This window comes from Astatotilapia calliptera, chromosome 19, assembly GCF_900246225.1.
Source record: "Astatotilapia calliptera chromosome 19, fAstCal1.2, whole genome shotgun sequence".
Lineage (NCBI taxonomy): Eukaryota > Metazoa > Chordata > Actinopteri > Cichliformes > Cichlidae > Astatotilapia > Astatotilapia calliptera.
In genome coordinates, this window is record NC_039320.1 from 14469284 (window position 1) to 14495887 (window position 26604).

General features: G+C 39.6%; 3 protein-coding genes across 8 annotated transcripts; 1 reads left to right on the top strand and 2 right to left on the bottom strand.

Annotated features, from left to right (window-relative positions):
• Window positions 1–2010: 2010 nt before the first annotated feature.
• On the bottom strand, window positions 2011–10292 carry slc39a8 (solute carrier family 39 member 8). Its single transcript, XM_026151370.1, has 8 exons — window positions 9592–10292; window positions 8885–9047; window positions 7766–7935; window positions 7497–7619; window positions 6614–6775; window positions 4909–5116; window positions 4313–4497; window positions 2011–2411 (listed from the first exon to the last, which is right to left on the bottom strand). Exons 1-8 carry the CDS (start codon window positions 9814–9816, stop codon window positions 2265–2267), a joined length of 1383 nt encoding a protein of 460 aa, XP_026007155.1. The 5' UTR covers window positions 9817–10292; the 3' UTR covers window positions 2011–2264.
• Window positions 10293–12096: 1804 nt separating this feature from the next.
• On the bottom strand, window positions 12097–19769 carry LOC113011697 (uncharacterized). 6 transcript variants are annotated; one of them, XM_026151368.1, is made up of 15 exons: window positions 19586–19769; window positions 19130–19244; window positions 18876–18920; window positions 18606–18770; window positions 18398–18498; window positions 17907–18040; window positions 17695–17815; window positions 17450–17588; window positions 17245–17349; window positions 17071–17160; window positions 16811–16956; window positions 16241–16348; window positions 13067–13733; window positions 12511–12614; window positions 12097–12357 (listed from the first exon to the last, which is right to left on the bottom strand). In XM_026151368.1, the coding sequence occupies exons 3-15, from the start codon at window positions 18915–18917 to the stop codon at window positions 12252–12254; spliced, it is 2028 nt and encodes a 675-aa protein (XP_026007153.1). In that variant the 5' UTR covers window positions 18918–18920; window positions 19130–19244; window positions 19586–19769; the 3' UTR covers window positions 12097–12251. The 6 variants fall into 6 exon arrangements, with proteins under 6 accessions (XP_026007153.1, XP_026007152.1, XP_026007151.1 ...); XM_026151367.1 differs by having other exon boundaries at window positions 17907–18043; XM_026151366.1 differs by having other exon boundaries at window positions 18344–18498.
• Window positions 19770–20420: 651 nt separating this feature from the next.
• Window positions 20421–26346, top strand: cdkn3 (cyclin dependent kinase inhibitor 3). The gene is made up of 8 exons (XM_026151381.1): window positions 20421–20507; window positions 21444–21543; window positions 21649–21704; window positions 21812–21856; window positions 22448–22670; window positions 23801–23832; window positions 23956–24059; window positions 25689–26346. Exons 2-8 carry the CDS (start codon window positions 21467–21469, stop codon window positions 25776–25778), a joined length of 627 nt encoding a protein of 208 aa, XP_026007166.1. The 5' UTR covers window positions 20421–20507; window positions 21444–21466; the 3' UTR covers window positions 25779–26346.
• The last annotated feature ends 258 nt before the right edge of the window (window positions 26347–26604 follow it).

Sequence of the window (26604 nt, forward strand, 5' to 3'; positions counted from 1 at the left end):
CAGAGACTGCTTTAGATTGTCTTCCCAAAGTGACTCAACTTTATTCACAAGTACAACAGTTTATATAGAGGGTAAAATTCATGAGACAGCAGATTTATCAGTTTAAACCAGTACAGACCAAGATAAGGCAGCGTCTTCCTGCCCTTGGGTGAAGAAGCATCCTTTGTGTAGTGTATCAGTTCAGCTACAATTGTGATTATCTCAGCGACATATTTTCAAGGCACAAAACGAAGAGTTCTTTCATTAGTGAAATCTGAAACAAACCATTTGGCCTTCAACAGGCGTCTAAAAGATTAAGAAACTAATGTAGCTGAGGGAGTGATCTCTGTGGTATTTCAACCTTGTACCAGCCTGTGATTCTCACACATCAATTCTTGGGTCAAAGAGAAAAATAACTAAAACAAAGGGGCCTTATTGAATGACAGAGTTTTCCTGTATAATGTCACTATAAAACAATATCCAGTAAATGCTACCATGGTACTAAAATACCTAACAGTACCCATCACAGAAATGTAGCAGTGACAATAATACTGTATGCTGTAATCGCACTGGGCAATTAGTGATACAAAAAACCTGTTTTATCCTGTGAATAAAAGTATATGTTTTTGTCAATGTACCATAATAACAGAAGCGAAACGCAATATTGTGTCAGGACAATTCACTATTCATGCACAATAAACACAATAAATAAAGGAGCATAGCGCGACAATTTCTGTTCAGCGCCAGACTTGCTTGTAACCTATATCACCAATTATGTTATGAAAATGACGTATTAAGTACTAAAAGACACTGACCTTCGTGTAAATGCTTGGAGCAGACTAACCTGTGAGCTGGAGGGTTCTGGGACGTTATATTTGATCTTTGAATGGCTGCAATCCAGACCATCCGTCGCGTCTTTGTTACTTCGGAAACATGGCTCGAACAATTTCTCTTCAACGACGTAATCCGATAACAACCGATCTCTTTACCCGTCGGCTTCCCGTGGCTGTCATGCGACCGGCTATTGCAGTTAATAATACAACAGCTTCTTGACATTTTTGTGTTTCTTTTTATCGCTGTGTGACTGATTTTAATTGAAAGCCTGCGTGCGCTAGTACCGCTTGCCACGAGTTCCCAGAATCCTTTGCGGTTCTACCCGTGAATGACGTCACATTTTCAATCTCTATATAATATGCATGTTAAGTTTTATATTTGGGGTGAAATATCAAGTCTTTTCAAGTAAACCGGTTCAAGTCCAATTCAAGTCCCAAGTCATTGGTGTAAAAGTCCAAGTCAAGTCACAAGTCTTAGAACATTTTTTCAAGTCAAGTCTAAAGTCATAAAATTAATGACTCGAGTCTGACTCGAGTCCAAGTCATGTGACTCGAGTCCACACCTCTGGTCTGTATATAGAAACCATTTTTAAAATTTTTCATTGCAAAGTAATTTATTTTTTAAAGTGTCACACATATTACGATAATCACTTTTTATTTCATTTCTGAAAATATTTGAATGCTTTAACTTAACAAAGACAGTGAAGAGAGATGGGAAATGAGGGTATTTAGAGGATGGATAGGGGAGCAGACAGCCCAGCTAAACAGGAACCACCACTGAAGGCATTTTCTCCCATGTCTTATGTGTCCTAATCACTCCATTGTCAGGTCACCCTGAGGATAATGAAGAGAGCTCATAAAAAAGTAAGAAAACATATTCTGATAAGCTTTTTTGTTATATGTCTTTGTCCAGTGGAGCATAATAACTAGGTTATATTGTGCTACATTAATTGCTGTATTAAAAGAGTTGCTATATCAATCACAGTTCAGTCTTGGTGTAATTATCATTCAGTTAAATCCCTAAACGAGAAAGGGCAGCGAAAAGAAATCTGCACGTTTGAAATACAGCCGCAGCAACACAACCTGGAAAAGGTCAGAGAGGTCAAACATTTTCATTTTCCTGCCACAAAGGGAAACAAAAAATTTGGTTTACAGTGTAGCACTGAAAAGGTTAAAAAATAAAATAGTTCACAATACATGAAGGCTGAAAAAATAATTTATTGTCTCCTTAAAATACATCTAGATTTCATACATGACGATGTAAAGGTATTCCCTTTTTATGGAGTAAACACTTCCACTATATTGATTGTACAAAGGTAGAAAAGTATTGTTTTAACTTTTAACATCAGGATTTCACTTTAAATTTACTTTGCAGTCCAGCTCTGTGAGCTGTGAGCAGAAACAGAAGCAGCTCGAATCTATTTTTATTTCCAGCTTTTGTCTCTGTGTCCTCTAGCCCAGGTTGATCTCTCCTGCGAACATGGTGATCAGAAGTATGATGGTAAACCCGGTTAGCAGCCCTGCATTTTGGATCAGGAAGAAAACAATCTTCGTAGAAGGTTTTTTTTGTTCCCGTGCTATGCTGTCCATCTCTGGGAACTGAAATGAGGAATAGCAATTAGCAAGGTTGAGGTTTAGATTTGGGAAGCAACAATATAAAAAGAAGAAGTGTAAATATTCAGGTTTGTATGGCTACAGTTATATTGTTCTCATGTGGTTCATATGAAACGAGGGAAGTTTTCTCATTGTTAACAAATTCCATGAAAACCAAAACTAAATAAATTGCCCTTCTTAAATACGTTCCTTTACATGAAACAGCTGAAGGTTTGAGTTGATTAACAAAACAGGAACAAAAACAAAGTTCTTCACACAACACATTGTACTTATAATACCAAATACTGCAGTGAATATTTTTATTTCACTGGCCTTAATTAACCAAACTTAAAAGGTAGAAAAGGCACTGACAGCTTACAGAAATACAGGAAAATATAAGGTTATTTGGTGCCATACACATTTCTGAACCTTTTAATTAAATATGTATTTTTGACTTAATTTTAAACCTACACTTGAATATTACCAGGATACTGCTATATTTGCTGGCCACTTTATTAGGTATTAGGTGTTAGTACCAGTTCAGCGTCTTTTTCCTTCAGAAAAACTGGCATAGATTCAACAAGTTGCTGGAAACATTCCTCATAAATTATGGTGCATATTGACATAACAGTATCACACAGTTGTAGCTGTACAGCTGTACATCAATAATATGAATCTCCCATTCCACCACATCCTAAAAGTGTTCTGTTACATTGAGCTCTGACTGTGGAGCACATTTGAGTACCGAGAACTCACTGTTTTGATCAAGAAACTAGTTTCAGAAGATCTGAGCTTTGGGACATGGTGCATTAACCTGCTGAAAGAAGCCATCATCAGAATGGACACACTGTGGTCATAAAGGGGTGGAGATGGTTGGCAATAGTAGTCTGCCATGTTTAAACAATGCTCACTTGGTACTAAGGAGTCAAGAAATGTTCTCCCTCACCTTCCCATGTTTTCAAGTTGTATATGTGCACAAACTCACTGTTTTCAAGTTGTTAATAGTTGTTTCAAGTTGTTGACATGCTCTTCCAACCAGATTTTCCTTTCTATTGTCCAATATTGGTGAGCCCACACAAAATGCAGGCTCAGTTTCCTGTTCTTTCATTTTGCCTTTTGTTTCTAAAGACTATCAGAGATGCTCTTCTGCATACCTTGGTTTTGAATTACTGCCACCTTACTATCAACTTGAAGAACTCTTAGCATTCTCCTCTGATTTCTGATATCAACAAGGTATTTTATTTTAAATGTTAGAGATGGTTGTGGAGGAAAATCCCAGTAAATCAGCACCTTCTGCAAAACTCATACCATTGAAAGTAATTTAAATCACCATTCAGATGCTGGGTTTAAACTTCAGCAGTTCTTTTTTGATCCTAAATGAATCAAGGTTAACGAGCAGCTGAATAGCTGTACCTAACATAGTGGTCACAGAGTGTAACTGACATATATTATCATATTATATAAGCTGGCATACTGAATTTTTTATCAAACCATCCACAGCTGACAGTCTCTCCAGTATCTGCTAAAGATAGGTCCAATATGTTCTCTACTTTTAATTCACATGAAATGTTTGTCTTAATGCTCCATTTTGGTCACAGCGTGTTTGAACAGGAGGAGTGTACACAGAGTTTACAGGTATCAGAGGCTTCACACAGATAGCACACAACTTTTTCTAGGAATAACACTGATAAACTCAACACGAGCGATTTTAAGCTGAAAAGTTGTGCATTGTAAAACAAAGACAATGGAGCTGAATGATCATAAAAAACTACATGCAGACAACCATGAAACCCATCAGTAATTTAATAGAGTGGAAGCCTCGAACATGTTGGGGAAGTCCAGTGACTGACTAAATAAATGTTGGTTCTGCTTTTTTTTGTATCTGCCATCAAGAGAACTCAACTCACCATGTCCGCCAGAGCGATATACAGAAACATTCCTCCTGCAATGGCAAAGATCGCATTGGGGGCAAAGTTGCTGCCGAGCAGGATGCCAAACACAAGGCCGATGTAACACGACACGGCTGACAACAGGTTGAAGAAAATGGCTTGCGGGATGCTCATTCCAGCATTCAGCAGGATGACGAAGTCACCTTGAGAGGACAAAATAGCTCTTTTACACAAGCAGATTGAACATTATACTTAAAGCAACATTTTTTCTTTCTGTCTTGTCTGTTAGTCACATTTCCCCCTTTAAAGCGAGCTACAGTATATTTCATGAAAAGATTTATTTTCATTTTTATACCCAGAAAGCAAGTTTGAACTCTAACTGTAAATATATACATGTTCCTTCCACTCATGTCTTTTCTGAAGTTTTTTAGTTGCAAGTAATATTTTCCATTATTTCTAAGAACATGTATTCTTGGGGGACTTCTGCAGCTTGTCTCTACATGCCCATAGATACAGGATGTACAGGCACATTCAATGCAAAGTTTGGCTGCACAGCAGAGTTTGGAATGACTCATGAGGAGGCTGAAACTGATTTTCCGCTACATATCACTCACCCAGCTCATGGGGAAACTCCTCACACACGATGGCAGTGGATGTACTGAACCCTGTCAAGACAGACACTGTGAAGGAAGCGCCGATAGCCAGACCATCTATGAAGTTATGGAGTGCGTCACTTAGAGTTATCATCCACGCCACAGTCTTGATGCTGCGGATGCGCTGGCCCCGCAACCAGCGGCACATGACATCAGGCACCTCGGCATCCTGGAAGAGTGGCAGGAGAAGTTACACATACACGGCTACGACTAATGCCTGATTGTGTTTTGATAGTGAGTGTGAAAGACAACATGTAGCTACATCACATACTTTCACAGTGAGAGGAAAGCACATCCTCTTTCAATTCTAAGGTTTTATATTATCATGACACAATAAAAATGATCTTGTTCTAACAGGATCAGATAAATAGAACCTCACATGAATAAGAACACAACAACAACAGAACTTATTATTATTATTTACAAACCTGCCATAGTCTTTTGAGGAAATGAGGATAGCTATAAAGTCATATCAAAGACTAAACACACCCACCAGGAAAATGCTGCCCCCTGTTGGTGAATGTTTCGGATAATTATAAAAAGTAAACTAAGCGTTAATATAGTTTGACATCTTAGTTTGGAAAGTTAAATTCTGACTGAATTATGATGCTAATGCCAATGTTGTTGCAATCCACTGTAAAGGATACACACAAATCTTGATATTAAACGATTTCATCCAGTTCTTACGACATTTACCACAGAACATGGACATGATGCTAAATGAATGTGTGTTTCTAAGAAATTTATGAGCAGTCCTATTAATAGTTGGATCTCAAGGTTGAGCGATAGTTACACAGTCATAGAAAGAGTAACGCAGCTAGAAAGTCCAAAAATAAAGATGGTACTAAAGGCTTTAATCATGAAAGAGTCTTCATCTTTAACCCACAGAATAATACTGATTAATTGAAAACAGGAAATATTTTCTCTAAGTGGATGCACTGCATTACTCACACAACTCCTCGCTTACACATATAATGGCACGCGTGCTGTTAATAGGAAACCTGAGAACATGCGGACACAAACAGCGCCTTTGGGATTTGATTAAAGACATTCTGCAGTAACAATAAACCCCTTTTACTAGCAGTGGGCACACAAGGAGTCTTTGTGCTCCTTTGACAATTCCAGCGTTTAGACCGAGGGGAAAGACCTGAAGCTTGGTTTCGCTGCTCGGTCCCTTCTTGTCATCAGCAAGTCTGTTTGCTTGGCCTCCATATGGCACAAGAAATGTTGTTAAATATTAACAGACACGCCAATCAGCCTGAAAACAGCTCAATAAACGGCTCCAGGAAAAAAACTATCGCTGTTTACTTATTAAATATTTTTAAATATTGCCTACCTTTTCAATTTATTTATGCATATCACACATCCTAACAGCATATCATGATTGCTTCCTGTGAGGTGTGTCTTTTATAGCAAAATTTGCTGGACAGCAAGTCTCTATCAATCAAACACATGCTGTAGATATAATTTCAACGGAGGTTCAGTAGATTGACAAGCTTATCATAAGCTGATAAAAACAAAACATTTGAGCTACTCTAGATAAAATGTCTTTGATTATAAAATTGATTGTTCCATAGGTTGATGTGACCTAGAGCTGATACCTGTTGGCTTCCAAACCTGCGCAGTTTATTCTGCTGTTAAAGAGCAATCATGTGTCAAATGTTACCTGAGAAGTTTCCACGTTTGGATCTAGGATTGGGCTGCTCTTGTCTGTAGCGATGGTGGTGATGGCAGTTAAAATGATGGAGTCCTTTGTTGCCACCACGTCTCCGTTGTGGATAGAGTTTTCCTGAGATGTCTCTGAAAGTGTGAAGTGGCTGTGGCCGTGCTAAAAAGACAGACATCAAATTCAGGTTAAAGAAGCCTTTTCCACTTCAGGAACTTAAAAACACATTACATTTAGGCTATTTTAGGTGTTTACTTGTTATCTGTGTCATGATTTATGGTTTTGGTGGGTTTCCTCATGTTTTCTTTTTCTTCTAGTTTCGATTTTGCATACTACCGCTTTGTTATTTTCCACATCTTTTCTCCTTTTGTACAACTTTTGGACTGCTCTTTGAACACTCTTTGAGTGATCATGTGTGGATGACCCAAAAGATAAAGATTTCAGTGTTGGACTTTTGCCCTAAATGTGCCCTAAATATACGATTACTCGTGCTAAACATGGGCTGGGTTTCAAATAATAAGGTCAGCATGCAGTTAGATCCATGAATAATGAGACAATGACACATTTTTTATTTTGCAGATTTGCCTCACTACATCATCATAGTGTATTTTAAAACAGTCAGTCTAGTCACTGTAATGTGCACATACTGCAGAAACTGTGTCACTGTCCAAACTGTAAATGCACCTAATTGCTGTGAACTTCAATATCTCGCGTGTCATTTCTGATAAGAAATTATTTATGTACACATGACTACCTTGAAGTGTTATTAGAGTGATCAAATTATCCAATAAAACAGACATACTCAATGTCAGATGTAAAACAGGAGGGAATGAGAACATTATAGTTCTTTGAACCTGAGAAACTTCCTGCACTGTTATCTTACCTCGTGGTCCATCCGGAGGCATAATTTCAGTATCTTTTCCACAAAGAACAGGAGGTAAAACCCTCCAAATATTGCAGCTGCATTTGTCGCATAGTGATCCACTTTAGGATCAAACCCCAGGGCCTATGGAAAAAACAAGAATGTCAGTGGTGCAGAGGAGACTTCTAGAGTGTGTGTGTGCATTCATAGGTATTATTCTATGAAACAATTAAACATCTCTCAAAAAACCAGTGACAAGCTTAATTTTACTCACTCATCCATTTACAAACCTCTGGTATGAGCTGAAGAACAGCATTAGAGAAAAGCGTCCCGATGGCCAGACCAATGAAGTAGGTCAGCACTTTGGGGAAATAAGGCTTCTTGATGAACGGGATGAGCAGGAGACCAAGCAGGGATGCCAGGTTGATCACAGTAACGGCCAGAAACCCATAACCCCACACTGTCACGGCACAAAACGAAAAGAAAAGGTTCTCGAGAATTCAAGGTTTTTACTTCTTTCTGGACTCTTAAATGCAGCCTCGATACCTCCAACATACCTACTAAAATGGGGCCTGGCAATGTGACAAGAACCTGGAATGTGCAACCTGTGAAACACTGCAGTATTAAACCCTAGCTAACCAAACTCACCTGCAGAAATAAATATACCTTCTTAAATGCATTTGTAACACCATCTGCAAATGTGTGTGTTTTATTGTTTTTGAAAAATTGCCAGTTTTTTTTAAAAGAACTTCAATAAATGTGCCAGACATTGTTATTAGACCAGCAATAATGCTATTTAGTGAAATATGACGATATAAGTTATTATTTTAATGTGGGCACAAATTACTTTTCTTAAATATAATCTAATGGTGAATAGATTTTCTTATTTTCAGTGCCAGGCCTCTTTTATTTCGAGATTTTAAAACATACTATTACTATTTATTTGCCTGAGAGAAATTCTTCTCAGGCCAGCAGAGGAAACAGCATGATTCGGGAACAACATGCTGAACAACAGTCACAGTTGGCTATAACTGTGTCAACAGCACTGAGCAGGACTGTTGATATGGCCGATATCTGCGAGGTCAGTGGCTCCGTGAGTCCGACAATGTGGCGCGTTATAGCTTCACAACTACAACATTCTTCTTCTGCACTGTCCAGCAGGAATAAATTATTATTACCATTCTCAAACCATCTCTAAGCAATCAGAATCAAGAATGTCCCACATTTTCTTTATCAGGGTCAGTATAAGAAAAAAAACCTATCAACAGCAGCTTTAAAAATCATTCGCCATAAATGGGACTGTCCACAAAAATTTTCTTGACCCAATTCAAGTAAACAAGCAAACCCTGGCAAATTATTTAATTTACAGAGGTCTTGACAAATAGACACGTTGGGATGATTTGGCTCACCAGAGTAGTCCACATGAAGCAGTTCCTCGGGGGCAATGTAAGGGCAGGAAGGCAGCAGCACCTGGGTCAACACAGCAGGGCAGATCTTCTCCAGATGTTCCACAGTCAGCTGACTGACATTATTGTAGCCAAACTGGGATAAGATCTGCTTTGCAGAGAGACACTGAGGGACAGAAAGTTGTTATTAGACATAATTTTCATGCATTTAAATATAAATGTACCGGCTTCTTTTCTGAAGCCCTTTGTGATGCATGTACTTGGATATGCTGTGTAATTAAAACTTTCATTATAAGTGGCAGAAGAGACATGCAGTAAAGAAATATTTGAAGACAATTCTGCTCAGTAATGAAAGTTTAAGGTCATTTAGAGTCTTTTTAAAGGCAGAAATGATACCATATGGCACATGGAGAAACTTTGAGGACTTGAGTAAAAATGTAAAAAAAATAAAAAAAAATAATGATAATAAAAAGTAATAAAATAAAGGTTAAAATGTTCTATAATTGCATATATGGGGGTAAGAAATGAGTAATTACACTACAAGACTACTCATATATCATTGCTACACAATATTTCAAGGATTACATGCAAGGTCAAATAGTGTGTGGTTGTAAGCCCCAGAGAAACATTCTTGGTCGTAAGCAACTTTAATGATCAATAACTTTAAATAATAAAAACTGCAGTATATAGGAAATAGAATACGTTTGTACCTCTTGCTCTTCCAGTGGATTTTCCTTACTTATTAAGTCAGATCGTCTGGCTGAGATCAACAGCAGTAAATCTTCAAGATTCGTTGTTGTAATGGAATTATTTTCACCATAGTAGTGGATAATATTCTCCAAAAACGCGTCTCCATCAGTGACATTCCCACGCACACTCTGGGAAGTTGTGATAAAAGCCAAGACGCACGTTAGAAAACATATGAGGTTCAACATTGTCTACTTTTAAGCGATGTAGTTTCTACTTTTACGCGATGTAGTTTCTTCTAGTGGACATAAATCTTTTTTCTTTTTTTTCTTTTTTTTACTTCTGCTTTACTCAAAGCATTTCACCGATCCTCCAGGAAATAAGAATTAGGCTGTCCGTGGAAACCGCACGCAGCGCAGAGGCAGATCCATTCCAGGGTCGGAGATATCGGGGTTTTATCCAGTTGCCTAAATTATTATAGAGGTACAATTTCCGCTGCGGTGCTCTGAGTAATCTGTGTGGAGTTAACGAGGTTCAAAGATCAGCCATGAAAGGAAAAAACGGAGGTGGAGGTCGACAGCGTGCGCTCACTGTTTGAGTACTTTCTTTTGTGACTGACTTTCTCCCCACAGAGCCACACAAACACACACGCAAGAGGGGAAAAATAGTGTGTTTCTGTCTCGGTGACTATCTGTGTGAGGTAACAGTGAAGTGTTAGAAAGCGCATGCGGGATATCTTACTCAGAGTTGCTCAGCTCACAGCTGTGGCCCCGTCCTTTTGATCAATGGTGAAACAGCTGGAGGTAAACATAAACATGTGATTTGTTTTTGTTTTTTTTTAGGTATTTCTGTCGCCCTCCGGTGGCATCTGATGAACAACGCAGGATACAGGCAGTAAGTTTGTAATATGTAAAAAATTACGAGTGATAGAATACTGCGTGAGCCACCTCACTTTAACACTGCTTTAGTGGTACAGAAAAAACATTTGTGTTGTGGAGATCTGGAGAAAGACAGCTGGACTTTTAACTTGTGGTGCAGTTTATTTATCTGAATTTTCCACCTACAATTTCAATAAATGATAATTTGTTGTTAGTTGTGTCTGCCTCTCTATCCTCTACCACATCTTCAAACTGGGAGAACTTACCAATATAATTTGTTACGACATGGTTTCTCATTCATCCTGGATTTTTTTTTACTATACAGTAACTAAATAATGGGTACAGTTGTTAAAAAAACAAGAATTAGGTGCAGAAGTTGAGATTTTTATGTATTTGAACTCAAATACACTCATAACTCCGCCCACTAATATTTGGTGAAATGTCCTATAACAAGTTGCACCTTCATCAGATGCTTTTTGTAGCCATCAACAAGCTTCTGACATAATTGTTTGGATATTTGATCATCCTTCTTGAAGGAATTGAGATCATTTATTTAAATTGGTTGGGTTCCTGGCATGTACCTTTTGGGAAGGCCATTCTAGAAGCTTAGTGTTAGCCTGCTTGATCCATTTCAAAACCACTTTTGATGGGTTTAGTCATGACTGTCATTTTTGTCCAAGTTTTAAACATCTAGCCACTGATCTAAGTAAAAATTTAATGCTTTGGAGGTAGTTCTTCTTAGTCGTTATTCCCTTCACCTTGTGCAATGTACCAGTACCACTGGAAGCAAAGATCTCAAATTTGGACTCATCAGACCAAAGCTCAGATTTCCACTGGTCTAATGTCCATTCCTTGTGTTTCTTAGCCCAGACAAATCTCTTCTGCTCTTTGCTTCTCCTTAGTAGTGGTTTCTTAACAGCTATTTGACCATAAGGGCCTGATTCCCCCAGTCTCCTCTGATCAGTTGCTGTAGAGATTCCTCTCATACTGGAACTCTGAGGCATTTCTCTGGGCTCTAATCTGAGGTGCTGTTAACTTGCGATTTCTGAGGCTGGTGACTCAGATTAATTTATCCTCAGCAGCAGAGGTGACTCTTGGTCTTCCTTTCCTGGGGCCATCCTCATGCGAGACAGTTTCATCGTAGTGCTCGATGGTTTTTGCAACTGCATTTGGGGACACATTCAAAGTTTTTGCAGTTTTACGGACTGAATGATCTTTAGTTCTTAAAGTAACAATGGACTGTCGTTTCTCTTTAAGTAGCTGATTGGTTCTTGCCATAATATGAATTCTAACAGTTTTCAAATAGCACATGAAGCTCATTAAGAGAAGGCCAAGGGTTTACAGCGCTGTACAAGACTTGAGTAAAAGACCACAGATATTAGCAGGTCAGTGAGAGTTGTTTTCTTTTATGTAGTAAAGGACTTTAGGTAAATATTAAAGTAAATCATTTTTTAAGCTATGCAACCTGTTTAAATTGTCTCATTGGGACCATTAAAGTCTTTCAAGCATGAAATCCTGATGAAACATCTGATTATTGCTGCTTTTTGTTTTTTCTTTCTCTTCCACAGTGAGTTGAACCTGGGCTTAAGCGTGATCCTGCCCACATAAAAAAGTGTAATCCTGAAAAGACAAGACATAAAGAACAAAGAGTTCTGCAGAGCTCAATCAAGCTTTAATTTAACATCAAATCCAAAAACAGTCCCTGATTGTTAGTTGCTCATTGCTCATTCATGCACTTCACAACTTTAGAGGCCTTGTGGAAAAACGCTTGTGCTCAGGTTTTGGATTTTTTTAAATGGCAGTTATCAAACAGTGCTGCAGGGTCCCTCGCTGTCCTCACTGTCATCCCACAATCCTCCACTGCTCGTGGCTGCTGCTGCATGGTTCACTCGCTGCTGAGCCAGCCCTGTCCTGAAGAGATGGGAAATGTGTTAGGAAAGTCAGCTTAGTGATCATATTTAGATTCATTCAATCGCAAATAATCGCAGTGCAATTTCCCCGAGCATGTTTGATCAACTTGCCTTGGAGAAAGGTTCACTGGTATCACATATTTCATACTCTTACCTCAAATTTTCTCTGCTCGGGTTGAAATTCTGAAAGTTTTGCCTCGCTGGAGCCTGAATCGGAATGAAACCTTGCCTGTTGTCTTTCTCTGGGGCTGAATCAGCCTGCGTCATGAAGACACGTGAAGTGCAGGTATATATTAAAGCATTAACAGGCTGGAGAATCAGTCATGTGGAGATACTTCAAATTAAAACAATTCTCCACCATTTCACAATGATGCCTCAGATGACTGTCTTTAACATCTGTTTAGGTAAGACACCCAAACAAATTGACAGTTCTGAATGATTTGATCGATGGTCTGACTATTGATATTGATATATTCTCCAACAGATTTTCTAAATGGCAAAATCGTTAAGACATTATAGAGAATTTTCTGATCCCCTATTTGATCGAGGTCACTATGTGCAGAATATCAAAGGTTGTTTTGATAGCATTTTCCACATAAATAAAGAATAAGATGATCTCAGTGGGAGCTGTTGCAGCACTATACCGCCTGGAAGGGACAAACTCTGCAAAAAAACAGCACTGAAAGGTGTATTAAATTAAAAGTGAATACCTGCTTTGACGGATCATCCCAGATTGGCCTGAAGGCACTTTTCGGGTGAAGAGGAGGCGATCCCTTTCTAACGCTGACTAACCTCTTCCCGTAGGAGCTGACGAGACACGGCGTTGGCCCGTCCATGTGGGGTCCTGATGGGTTCCTCAGAGGAGGGTGAGGGGTCAGTCTTGGAATCTGCCACCTCAGACACACAGTCCTCTCTCTTGGTGTCTCTTTGACCTGCTGCTGCTGACTGTATGAGGGCTTTAACAGCACTGGCACCTGGCTGTCTTCCTCTTCATCCTCCCCGCTGTTGCTACCGGTCATTTCTCTGCGCAGAGTGCCATCAGGGCTACATGAGGTGACTGAGGAATAGTCAAAGGCAGAGGTGTCATCGGGGTCTGTCTCACAGTCTTCCAGGCTGTGGTTCGTGCGAGGTGCCTCTAGCTCGTTGGTGCCTTTCCCCGTGGGCTGGCTGAAGGTGCCCTGGCCTGAGTCGCTGTTGTCTCCCCATCCTGCTGTGTCTGGAGTGAGGAGGGAGCAGTAGGCATGTCCACAGTCATGGGCCGGCTGGTTCAGGAGGGCTCGGTCTCTTCTCACAGGGCTGCAGGACCAACACTCCACACGCATTGACTGGCAGCCATTCACGCCATTGCTGAGGCCGACAGCTATCTGCTCTTCTCTGCTGGCAAAAGTAATAAGATGACCCCACCATGACATCTACATCCACTGGAAGAAAGCACTCTGCGTGGTACTCATGTAGAGTGCTCTAACAAGATTTTTTTTTCCTTTGTGTATTTCCCACAATGAAATGTTTCAAATTATCAAACAGATTAGACATTAGACAAATATGACCTAGACAAATGACAAAATGCTATTTTTTTAAAGAAAAATTAAGAGAAAAAAAGCTATGCAAATCTACCTGACCCTATGTGAAAAGATTATTTCACCCTAAACCTAATAACTGGTTGTTCTACCCTTGGCAACAAGGACTTCGATCAAGCATTTGTGATAACTGGTAATAAGAGTGTCACACGACTGTGGAAGAATTTTGGCCCACTCTGATACAGAATTGTGTTAATAAAGCCACACTGGTGGGTTTCAAACATGAATAGCTTGTTTACATCAAGCCATGTCCACTGGGTTGAAGTCTGAACTTTGACTAGGGCACTACAAATGTTTCATGCTGTTTTTGTTGTTGTTGGTTTTGTTTTTTTAGCCATTCACAGTTGACCTGCTGCAGATTTCATGGTTCCATCAGCTGATATTACAGTGGGGCAAAAAAGTATTTAGTCAGCCACCGATTGTGCAAGTTCCCCCACTTAAAATGATGACAGAGGTCAGTAATTTGCACCAGAGGTACACTTCAACTGTGAGAGACAGAATGTGAAAAAAAAATCCATGAATTCACATGGTAGGATTTGTAAAGAATTTATTTGTAAATCAGGGTGGAAAATAAGTATTTGGTCACCTCAAACAAGGAAAATCTCTGGCTCTCACAGACCTGTAACGTCTTCTGTAAGAAGCTTTTCTGTCCCCCACTCGTTACCTGTATGAATGGCACCTGTTTGAACTCATCATCTGTATAAAAGACACCTGTCCACAGCCTCAAACAGTCAGACTCCAAACTCCGCCATGGCCAAGACCAAAGAGCTTTCGAAGGACACCAGGAAAAGTATTGTAGACCTGCACCAGACTGGGAAGAGTGAATCTACAATAGGCAAGCAGCTTGGTGTGAAAAAATCAACTGTGGGAGCAATCATCAGAAAATGGAAGACATACAAGACCACTGATAATCTCCCTCGATCTTTGAAACCAAAGTAGAACTTTTTGGTATAAACTCAACTCGTCGTGTTTGGAGGAAGAAGAATACTGAGTTGCATCCCAAGAACACCATACCTACTGTGAAGCATGGGGGTGGAAACATCATGCTATGGGGCTGTTTTTCTGCCAAGGGGACAGGACGACTGATCCGTGTTAAGGACAGAATGAATGGGGCCATGTATCGTGAGATTTTGAGCCAAAACCTCCTTCCATCAGTGAGAACTTTGAAGATGAAACGAGGCTGGGTCTTCCAACATGACAATGATCCAAAACACACCGCCCGGGCAACAAAGGAGTGGAGTGGCCTAGCCAGTCTCCAGACCTCAACCCCATAGAAAATCTGTGGCGGGAGTTGAAAGTCCGTGTTGCTCGGCGACAGCCCCAAAACATCACTGCTCTCGAGAAGATCTGCATGGAGGAATGGGCCAAAATACCAGCTACTGTGTGTGCAAACCTGGTAAAGACCTATAGTAAACGTTTGACCTCTGTTATTGCCAACAAAGGTTATGTTACAAAGTATTGGGTTGTATTTTTGTTATTGACCAAATACTTATTTTCCACCCTGATTTACGAATAAATTCTTTACAAATCCTACCATGTGGATTCATGGATTTATTTATTTTTTCTTCACATTCTGTCTCTCACAGTTGAAGTGTACCTCTGGTGCAAATTACTGACCTCTGTCATCATTTTAAGTGGGGGAACTTGCACAATCGGTGGCTGACTAAATACTTTTTTGCCCCACTGTAAGTCTTCCAGGTCCTAAAACAGCAAAGCAGCTATAGACTGTCATACTACCACCATCACATTTGACTGGCTGGATGATGTTCTTATTATGAAATGCTGTGTTAGTTTTACACCATATGTAACAGGACTCAGATGTTCCGAAAAGTTAAACTTTTGCTTCATCAGTCCATAGGACATTTTCCCAGAAGTCTAAGGGATGATCAAGATGGGGTGGGGTTTTTTTTGGTTTGTGTGTTTGTTTGTTTGTGTTGTTTTTTTTTGTTTTTTTTTTTTTGGGGGGGGGGTTGGGGTTGTTTTAATAAATGAAAACATCATTTAAAAGCTAATTTTTGTGGTTATTTGGGTTATCTTTGTCTAGTGTTAAAATGTGATTGTTTGATGATCTGAAACATGTAAGTGTGACAAATATCTAAAAAACAAACAAAAAAAGGAAATCAGGAAAGGTTCGAATGCCTTTTCACAGCAATGTGAACCTGTACAGTTTAAAGTAAAAACATGCAAAACATTTTTGCAGATAAATGCCACTGAAATAGGCTGTTGCTTGATTTTGAGCAACACTTTGTGCCACAGCTGTTCTCGTGCATGCTGTATTGTCTGACGTCCGATGCGGGTGTCACTGACCTCTGAGCAGCAGCGTTTGACTCTTCCCTGGCCTGCTGAGACTCTCTGGTGTGCTGGCTCCTCGTGCAACAGTTTGCAGCAGAAACGCCAGCCCCAGCATCAGAGGTGCTTTTTATGCAAAGAACAAGTTTACTTGCAAAACTCTAAATGCAGACAAATGCAGGTGGAGCTATTGTGCTCTTCTGTATTTTCTCACACATATAATGTACTGTGTTATGATGGAAAAAGTTTCAGATAATGAGGTCAGCATATGTGGAATCCCTGTGAGTGAAAAGCTCAAAGCACTGCACCAAATGCTTGTTTCTAGACAGTTTTTCTACTCATGGAGCTTTATCATGTGAATGACAGTGGATATCCTTACTACGATCATCTCGGGCACATAACCACAACCACCTGTTTACAGCGGGCAGCCAATAATATTTTGAACTATGATTCATGCAAAACTAGTCTAATAAAGTCCAAAAATAAAAACATGGAGATGAAAACTAGCAAATAGGTCCTCTGTGAGACTTCCACATCAGCAACCCAAATCTGAAACAAATAATCTGACATCTTTGATAATGCTCTTACCTTTGTCCAGCTACTTCTCCTTCTTCCCACCGGACGTCTTCCTCGAGAATTACATGACAGCGGGATAAAATGCTCCTCAGAGCTCGCTCAGTTCCCAACAACAGGCTGCAGTCAGGATGCTCTTTACCAGTCCACTGCAAGAGGTTCTGGAGAAGGAAGAGTAAGCTGTCAAGTCAAATCCTTACTAAATTAACTTAAATGAATACACTGAAAGTATCTGTAGATCTTCAAAACTGGATTTGCTCTGGCTGCTGACTCACCTGAATGTGACTCAGGTAGCTGTGTATGCGCGCGACAGGTGCCAAAAGCAAGGAGAGCAGTTTCATTTCCTCTCTCTCCATCTGGCTGCCCTGTAAAACAAGACACAAAGCGTCTTTCTGGTGTCCTTGGTGGATTTTAGCTGAACAATGTTAATGGTAAATCTCTTGAAATACCTGCAAAATTTGACTCTTGTCAGGATGATTGAGTCTCTTGAACTCAAGTGAGAGGAATGACGCCAGGGTCGTTGTGTATCCGAGGTACATGTCTGAAAAAGCTGTCTGGACAACACAAATGAGGAAGAATATGAAAACCTGTGTATCAGTGGAAATGAAAGATAGACTTAAATCATAAAAACGTCACAACAGAACATAGGCTTACATCGTTGTGGCCAATAAGCTGCACCAGGATGTCTCCAATCAGAGATTTCCAGTGTTCAGCTGATAACCGCTCCTGCAGTGTATTTCTGAAGAGCAGATGGCGCTGTAACAGCTGCTCCACAAACTTCAAATAGGTCTGACTGGATCACAGAAAACACACACGCATACACAGAATCTTTTACCACAAATGGAAACTTCTGTAACTCGCAGTGGAAAAAAGGGTCACAAATCCTCTCCAGCACTTACTATGGTTCTGCAGTCATGTGGTGAGCCGGTGGGGTCTTGTATTTGTCATACAGCTGGTTTAAGGTTGACACATATTCCCACTCAGAGTGCAGGAGCTGCATCGTGACCTGATGGCGTGCATCTGTAAAACCCAAAGAAAAAAGAAAAGGATGATGAATCTGCAAAATCAGAAGAAAATACTCTGCATCTATACAAGTGACGTGTGAGCTCACCTGTGCCTTCACTGAGACCAGCTTTGAGGCCCTGCAGGAAACAGTGAAGAAGCAGTTTTCCTCTGGACAGACAGGCAGGTGGAGCAGATGAACAATCACACTGACGCTGTACACGCTGCGGCTCAGCTGGATCGCTGCTGCACAGCAATGAACAAATGACAGCATTTACTACTTATAATCTTACCTAAAAATGTTTACAGTCTCTACTGTGCATTCACATCATGAATCTAATTGCTTTATAACTCAAGGTTTGCAAAACTGGAAAAAGGTGTTACTCCTATGGATAAAATGTTGGAGAAATGAGCTTGCATTGACTAATAAAGGTCCAAACGACTCATGAGGCAAAGATGAGATGTAAGGATGAGGTTAATGATGGACTGTTCGAGGCTAAAAATCATCTGAGCTGTGCTTTAATGATACCATGCTGAATTTTTTACCGAGGTATGTCAGCAATAGCAATGCATTCTTCCAGGGTCGTGGTACATGTGTACCTTTCTCTTTGCTTGGATGTGGAGCTTTTTCCATCCTGCTGAGGTCTGTGTCTGTTGCTGTACAGCTGCACGATCTGACACCTCATCACACTGAGTTCCTCCTGTAGTTGACAAAGCACTGACGCTGAGCTTTCGATCTAGAAGTAGCTGAGCATCATCACTTGTGGAGAAATATGAGAAACCCTTCGGGTTAATTTTTAAGTCTTACCCTCAGTGAGTCGACTAGAGCCTCCAGCCTTAAAGCTTTTTTCTGACAGCTCCTCCTGTTCTCCTCCAGCTCCTCTCTCAGGTATGTGTCTCCATGTTGGATCTGACTGAGCTCCAGCAGAGCGCTGGTGAACCCCGACTTCAGCTCCGAGACCATGCATTGTAACTGGAGGGGATGACATAGTATCGTCTAAACGCTATTTTGGTCATCAAAGTTCAACTAATATGTCTCACAAATCCAGGCTGGCTGATGAGGGAAGGTTCAGCGTACCTTGGAGATTTCAGTAACAAGCTCTGCCTCCTGAGGCTTCATGACCTGTGCAGGGAGACAAACACAAACACATTAATAATCAGTGTGTTTGCTGACACTCACAGTCATCTTTCTGATTTACATAATCCAAAAAAACTCAGATGGAGACCAAGCACGCAAGTCAATCTATCTCTCTTTCAGCAAACTAAACCTATTTTTCTTATTATTCAAAGAACCTGATTTAATAACTTCTGCGTCTTGTTTGTTTGTGGTACCTGCTCAGATGTTGCCCCTGCCAGCAGTCCCTCTGCTAAGGAAATGGCAAGCCAGCCAAAGAGCTCAGCCCTGCAGGGGAAATGGCTGCAGGAGCCAAGATCCCTCCTTATAAGTCTGCTGACAGAAGGAGAGGCAGGGATCATCAAAAAAAAAGACAAATTAAACATGCATTGGATTCATTTTTTAAATATCAAATAAACCAGATACGATCACTTTATTATAGAGATTCATTATAGCCTTACAATTATTTCTAATTCTTTGAAATAATGCACATCATGGGTTTTTTATTCCAGGATGCCAGACTGTGATTTACAGAAACAAAAAAAAATTAAAAAAAATTTATGAACACATATACATGTTAGGGATGTCCAAACATCAATCAAACCACTCACAATACATGAGAGAAAAGCTGATTATTGAAGCAAACAATGTAAAAGAAGGCTAAAGCAGCTCACCTTAGTCAGAGCTCCTCAACAGTGTTTCTTCAGACATCCGAAAGAGGTCCAGTAAATCCTAAAAACCTCCAGGTCTCCGCTTTTCTGCTGTTCTAACGTCAGAACTGGTTTGCAGCGTGAAGGGTCGTGAGGCTCTGTGTGCTGCTCTGTGCAGACAGCAGATGTCCTGCGTGACGCTCAGTGAACTATGAAGCAAGTGTTGCTTCATAGTGGATTGCCCGTTTGGTGCTGTTGTGCAAATGTGCTCTGTTTTTCAATTTATTAAACATATTTAAATTGTTGTAATGCCTATATTTTATTGGCATGAAACTTAAATATACGTCCAAGGGTTTTCAATATGTAAATGGAAAAATTACAAATTTTTATCTGTTTGTTCATTTAAAAGGGACAATAAAGTTTGACATAGCAAAGAGCACGAAAATGTGTTTCGCGCACCTGGCTGCCACCTGGTGCCTGTTGTGTGTGTTTTACAGTAAGTAAATAACAACATTTCCTCGTTAAATTGATGCAGAAATTGGCGCACAAGAATTCACCACAATGCAGAAAATGGCCACAATTTCTTTTACCTACCCCATTGTGTGTACAATACATTACGAAAATACGCTTAACTGAAATATGAACATTAGTATGGGAATATTATATGTGTATATACTGTACACCCCACCCTGTAAGACCCAGTCTGTTTAATTCTAAGAATATCCGATTTTGTGTAATTTCTAGTCGTATGTTTATTCCGCCCGCCTCGATGACTCCTCTAGTTAAATCGAACGCACAAGCCCCTGTTTTGTTTTGCCCTGGGGTGTGGCCAAGGGTCATTGCTCGAATCTGATTGGCTGCGTGCTTCATGGAGTTTTTAAATTGTTGCAGCTGCCGACAGACTTACAGGGCTGTCAAAACAGTCGCGAGGAAGATCGCGTGACTGGTGAGAAATCACGACACTACTCCGATATTCTGAATACTTACTCACAGACATGTATTTCCTTAAAGCTACGGAGCTTTCTGTTTATTTTGGGCGACAGTAAGATGGTGGTTTTATTTAATTTTGGTCTTGTTGTTATCGTGTTCTGATATGAGCTGCACAGCTAGCGTTAGCTGGGTTCGATGTGAAATAAACCGTCAGTTCTGATAATAATGTTCATAATAAATCAAACTTTATATTTATCGGAAATTTTATACCTGCAAAATATTGGAGAATCAAGTGTGTAGATATTTTGTTTACCTTGAGGCTGAAGGATTGGTTTGAAGCCTCCTTAGAGAATCATATATCAGAATAAGAATACTTTATTAATCCCTAAGGAAATTATATCCACACATTAACCTGACTTCTACATAAACCTCTTAAATGCCTTAATAATGGCAGGCCTAATATCAGGGCAGTTGCATTGTGTTTGAATATCATTTACTTTACATCATCATTGGCAGTATGACTTGACGTGGAGATATATTTTTTGTTAATAAAATGGTCAGAAAAAACATGATCAGGCATAGAGTTCTGCTAAATGATTACACACATTTATTACCTTTACTGTGGGTTTTGATAATGCTCAACACAGTTAGTCACCACCTGAAAAAAAATCCATTGTGACACTGGAAAACTCTTCAACTAAAAGCAGGGAGCCTAGCCTTTTTGAAAACAAAAAAACCTACTACAGCAAGCTTGTTATGGCAGTAAATATATTACATTTTGGTATTGCAATGGAAATTTTTAGTAATCTCTGCATGTCTGACATTACAGTGATGTGAATTTATGTGGCGATTATTCAAGACGGTATAATTCATGATATATTGTTGAATATTATCAGGACCGGTAAAGTGTCAGTTGCCAAACGTAAGTAAACTTTAGTGTGTCGCTTCTCAGCTGTTTAGGGGGGGGCTGAAGAAATGAGGACAAGCGAGTTTGACTCTTCATCTGAAGATGAGGTCGGAGAAGAGGAGCTGACTCCACTGCACATCTCCTGGTAAGTTTTGATCAATTTAAAAGCTGTGTGGATGTCTACGTGTTCTTGCTGACATGGACACAAACAAATATCACCCTGCTAATATTGGTTTTCATTGGTTTTAAGGTTGCCGCTATCCATAGTAGGGTGCCCGCAGTTTCTTGGAATATGTGCACTACCAGGTGAAACAATTTGTCTACTGTATTTACTGCATCGTATATTGAATTTTGGTTTTTTTCTGACTTTTTTTTGTTTTTGCTCTTTTTTGTTTTGTTTTTGTTGACTAAAGGTTGCAAATACAAAGAAATCCGCAGATGTCTGCAAAGAGATATTGGTAAGTTGGTGCTGATCCTGATTTTACCAGATGTAATTAGCATTCACAAGCAGATGTTTGAATCTAACCACTTAATTAAGAAGCAAGATTTCAACATATATTTTAAATGTTGAAAAATAGTCTTTACTGTAAGATGTAGAAAACCTTGACTTTGTAATAATAATTAACAATCCTTGTTGTCATTGCACATGTACAATAGTATTGAATGCAACCCTGTCTGTGCAAAAATCTGTCAATTTAGAGCATGTTGAGTATGGTTTTTTTTGAGTCAAAGTCAGTCAGTGAGTGTTGTCATCTTATACAGCCTACAGTAATTAACTGTATAGATACCTTCTAATTAGCGCACATTAAAATTTTTATAAAATACTAGAACTGAACTCACCAGAAGTCAAGCACAAACTTGATAGTGGATGCTTTTTTAACTTTATGCAAAACATTTTATTCGCTTAGCTATCTGATTTATGATTTCATTTTTTCACAGTATTTTATAAATAGTATGTTTATGCAGAAATTAGCCTTAAGTGGTGGAAAAAATGTGGATAACCTGGGGTTTTCCCGTTTTACAAGAGAAACTTCTCTTCTTGTTTACAGAGGAGCTCCAGAACCAGGGGGTGCAGGATGTGTTTGTTTTCTGCACAAGAGGAGAGCTTAGCAAATACAGGGTTCCCTCACTGCTGGAGGTCTACCAGCAGCGGGGCTTCAGGGTTCACCACATGCCTTTTCTAGATGGAGACGCACCTGAGCTGAACCAGTGCTGCCAGATCCTTGATGAGCTGCAGATCAGCCTCAAGAATGACAGGAGGACGGTGATCCAGTAAGTCAAAACTGAGTTCAGTTTAATGTTCCACACAGTGCGTGATGTCTACCTGCTAATTAATACAGACAAAGCAGAGAGGAGAGTTAGCATGTAGTACTGTGCAAAAATCTTAAGATTTTTTTTTAAATCTTTTGCTAGTAAAATGGGGGATGTATTAAAATGTGAAACATGTAAACACAATAGAAGAGGAAGAAAACAGAGTTTGTACAATTTGAACAAGCTCGAAAGTCAGTATTTGGCGTGACCACCTTCGTTCTTCAACACATCCTGAGCTAACTTGAGGAAAATATCTTGTTTGTAGTTTCATGAAGAGTTCTCCAGGCTTCTTGTACAACATTCAAAGCTCTTCTTTCGATGTTGGCTGCCTTTGGTTCCATTGTGTCAAGATGATCCCACCCTGCTTTAAAAATGTTGAGCTCCAGGCTCTGTGGAGGCCAATCCATGACCGATGGTGTTCCACTGTGTGCTTTTCTATCCAAGAATACTTTTCTTGCTATGGATGTGTATTTTGGATCATTGCCTTGTGTAACGTTTAATAGCTGTTTCGGACTCACCTTGTTGGTGCAATTATGTTATATTTGGCATTTTCTGTAGATATGATGAAAGAAAACCTTCTGAAAATGTTCAGGTACAAGGACTGGATTCAAAACGAGTGAAAAAGAAGCACTTTTTACACATGACCAGGGTTAAACAGAGTTACCTACAAAAGCAGATCAGATTGGATAGTAAAGAGAGGTTTTTGTGTCGCTCTATAAAACCAGGAGATCTGAAGTGAGCAGAGCTTTTACTGTTGTTACTAAAAGGCCCCTGAGAAGCTCTCCACTCTCCCAGAGAGCTTATAAAGCTGCTCGCTAGGCAACAGGAGGAAACTGGTTGTCCTGAACTTGTATGATATGAGTGGGTTTTAATTTTAATGCTGAGAGGTATCGCTACCACAGTATTCCCTGTCCAATAAAGGACACCTTGGTATCATAAAACTTTGAAGTGCCAAATGGCATCATATCACCACAAATACATCTGTTTTTAGCTCCTCGGGACACCTTTCATTATACAATACAACAGTTTTTTTTTTCTTTAGCTGTCAATTTCATTGGATTTTGTCATTTTCCTTTTCCCTATCTCCTCAGCTGCTACGGGGGCCTGGGACGCTCAGCATTAAGTAAGATTATTATTCTTTTATTTTGAAGTTTTCTATCGAACATTCTCTGTCCAACATTAGAAATGTCATGTAACCTAATTTAATGTCACTGCTCCCATCACATGGCTGTTGTTTGCCCTGCAGTCGCTGCCTGCCTGCTGCTTCAGCTCTCTTCCACAATGACGCCAAACAAAGCCATCGAAATCCTCAGGCACCACAGAGGAGGAGGAGCAATACAAACAGTGAGGGTGAGTCGCTGCTTTTCTTCCTCTTCATCTATAGTTTTTAAGGGGTCATTTTGCTGCTTTTGTTAGTTTATTATAAACTCGTGTTTTTGTTGGTTTGTACCTTGCAGAGACATTTGATGGTCTAAAATTGCTGCGATTAATAAATTAGATTAGAATAGAATTTTTTAGCCCTGCGACAGCCTGGCGACCTGTCCAGGGTGTATCCTGCCTCTCCCCCTAAGCGGGCTATACAGACAGCTGGGATAGGCTCCAGCCCCCCTGCGACCCTGACAAGGATAAGCGAAAAGAGAATGGATGGATAGAATTTATTGTCATTGTACAGGCACAACAAAATTGTAATTAAAAATTAACTCTAACATCAAAACGCTCAATTGAATCTGCTCGAGAAAAGAAAAGCATAAACGTGGAAGAACTGCATGTAAAAAATGGATGTAGCTACTGAGCCTCCAACCTCAGCCTCAGCTTTGGCAGATGTCGCAAGCAAGCGGTGGATCTGATGAGAAACTGTAAATACTGTTACATACCTATATGAAAGCAGTTTGCTATTCACCTTATTCTAAGTCTGATCATTCACTGCTATGTCACTGTTACTCTAAACAGATTGCAATAAGATCTGTAACTAGTGATTAAAACCAGAACCTCATGATTTTCAGGTAACTTGCTGCTAGAAGAGTCTTGGGGATCTAATTTATAAATGGAAAAAAAAAAGAAAAAATGTTGCTTATGTAAAATAATCAATTTACACCCAACTGTCACTTTATTAGGTACAGCTTGTTAGTACCTGATATTGGGTACTTGCAACGGACCCCTTTGCCTTCATACCTGTCTTAGTTCTTCATTCATCAGATTCAACAAGGTGCTGGAAACACTTCTCAGAGATTTTAGTCCACATTGACACAGTTCCTGGAGATTAGATTGACATCTTGTGACTATGGAGGCCATTTGAATACAGTGAACTCAATGATATGTTCAAGAAACCTTTATAAGACACTTTGTGACATGGTGTCATCCTGGAAACACTCATTGGAAGATGGGTACACTGGTCATATAGGGATGAACATGGTCAGTAATAATTCAGGTATGAAGGGACTCAAATTGTGCCAAGAAAGCGTCCCGTTCACCATTATTCCACCGCCAGGAGCCTGTACCACTAATACAAGGCAGACTAGAGCCATTCTTTCATGCTGTTTACCCCAAATTCTGACCCTACCCCAGGAATCTTGCAGCAGAAATTGAGATTCATGAGACCAGGCAACATTTTTACAGTCCTCTCGATGTGTGAGCATGTGTGAATTGTAGTTTCACTTCCTGTCCTGCTGAGAGAAGTGACATAAAGAGAAGTGACAAGTGTGGTCTTCTGCTGATGTACACTGTCAGAGATGCTTTTCTACATTCCTTGGATGTGGTTATTTGATTTGTTTTTGTTTTCAGTCTATTCTCTGTAAACCCCAGAGATGGCTGTGTCAACTGCCAGTCAATCAAAACACCATAAATTATAAATAAAGCCTCTGAATTCATGAAGAAAGTATCATCACAGCATTATATAGTCTCTGATTTATTAAAACTTTAGTCTTTCTGTTGTGTGATCCCTAATTTTCCATTTACCAGCATCTTTTTACTTTTTTGTAGCAATACAACTTCCTTCACGAGTTTCGGGAAAAGTACACAGCCTACCAAAGTGAAAGTGAAGCTCGCTCGGAGCGCTCGGTGTCTCGGTGATTACTGCTCCTTTCTACAGAGCTGGAAAAGTCTCGAGTTCCTCAAGCTTGCTTGTTTGCCAGTGATGCTTTCCTGATTGTGTGGTGGTATGATTATATTCTTGAGAAATGCACTTTAGAATGAACACTGTAATATATTGCTTTTTATCATCCTCATTATAATTAATTAAAGACTTGATGAGGAGATACTGCTTTATGTTATTAGATGGAAAATGTTGTTTCGTTTATATTGCAAATAAAATAATGGTGTGTGTTAGAAGTGCTATGTCAGCTGGGCAATATATGTGTGTACTTTCCAATGGTCTTTTTATTTAAGGGGAATAAAACTGCACAACAGCTTTTCAGACATCAAGTCTGTCTCTAAATGTGAAGCTTATCAGTTATTTCTAAAATTTCTAAGTTACTTTCTTCATTGAAACCAGAAATTACTCAAATGGGGTCTTTGTGAACTAAATCTAATGATGAAATTAGGCTTGTATGAACTGTAATGGTTCCTTCCTTGTAGCACAAAATCTAATGCTGCAAAGTTATGTTTTATTTTTCATCGTATTAAAATATCCCACAATTTATATTTTTCTATCTACATTTTGTGACTCATACCACTTGCAGCAGTGAAATGCCAATAACGTTTGCATTGGATTATTAGTCCAGTTCTTGTATAATTTAGCATACCTCAGCCTTTTCTATTGCTCCTCTTTAAGAACGGCTTCTTGACAGCCACCCTTATCTTTTTAAGTGCAATAGATTTTAATAGATTCAACTAAAGATAGGAACATTGTGTTTTGATGACAGGGTACGAGTAACTAAATTTTTTTTTGGGGGGGGGG

Coding starts and splice junctions, on each gene's coding strand:
- slc39a8 (XM_026151370.1), bottom strand. CDS start 9,816: ATGTTGAACCTCATATGTTTTCTAACGTGCGTCTTGGCTTTTATCACA. Junction 6,776..7,496: donor GCCTCCGGATGGACCACGAG/GTAAGATAACAG, acceptor CTGTCTTTTTAG/CACGGCCACAGCCACTTCAC. Junction 5,117..6,613: donor CAAACGTGGAAACTTCTCAG/GTAACATTTGAC, acceptor CCACTCTTCCAG/GATGCCGAGGTGCCTGATGT.
- LOC113011697 (XM_026151363.1), bottom strand. CDS start 18,917: ATGAAGCCTCAGGAGGCAGAGCTTGTTACTGAAATCTCCAAG. Junction 18,044..18,343: donor GCTATTGCTGACATACCTCG/GTAAAAAATTCA, acceptor ATTGCTGTGCAG/CAGCGATCCAGCTGAGCCGC. Junction 12,615..13,066: donor GGGATGATCCGTCAAAGCAG/GTATTCACTTTT, acceptor TTCATGACGCAG/GCTGATTCAGCCCCAGAGAA.
- cdkn3 (XM_026151381.1), top strand. CDS start 21,467: ATGAGGACAAGCGAGTTTGACTCTTCATCTGAAGATGAGGTCGGAGAA. Junction 21,857..22,447: donor ATGTCTGCAAAGAGATATTG/GTAAGTTGGTGC, acceptor TCTTGTTTACAG/AGGAGCTCCAGAACCAGGGG. Junction 22,671..23,800: donor GACAGGAGGACGGTGATCCA/GTAAGTCAAAAC, acceptor CTATCTCCTCAG/CTGCTACGGGGGCCTGGGAC.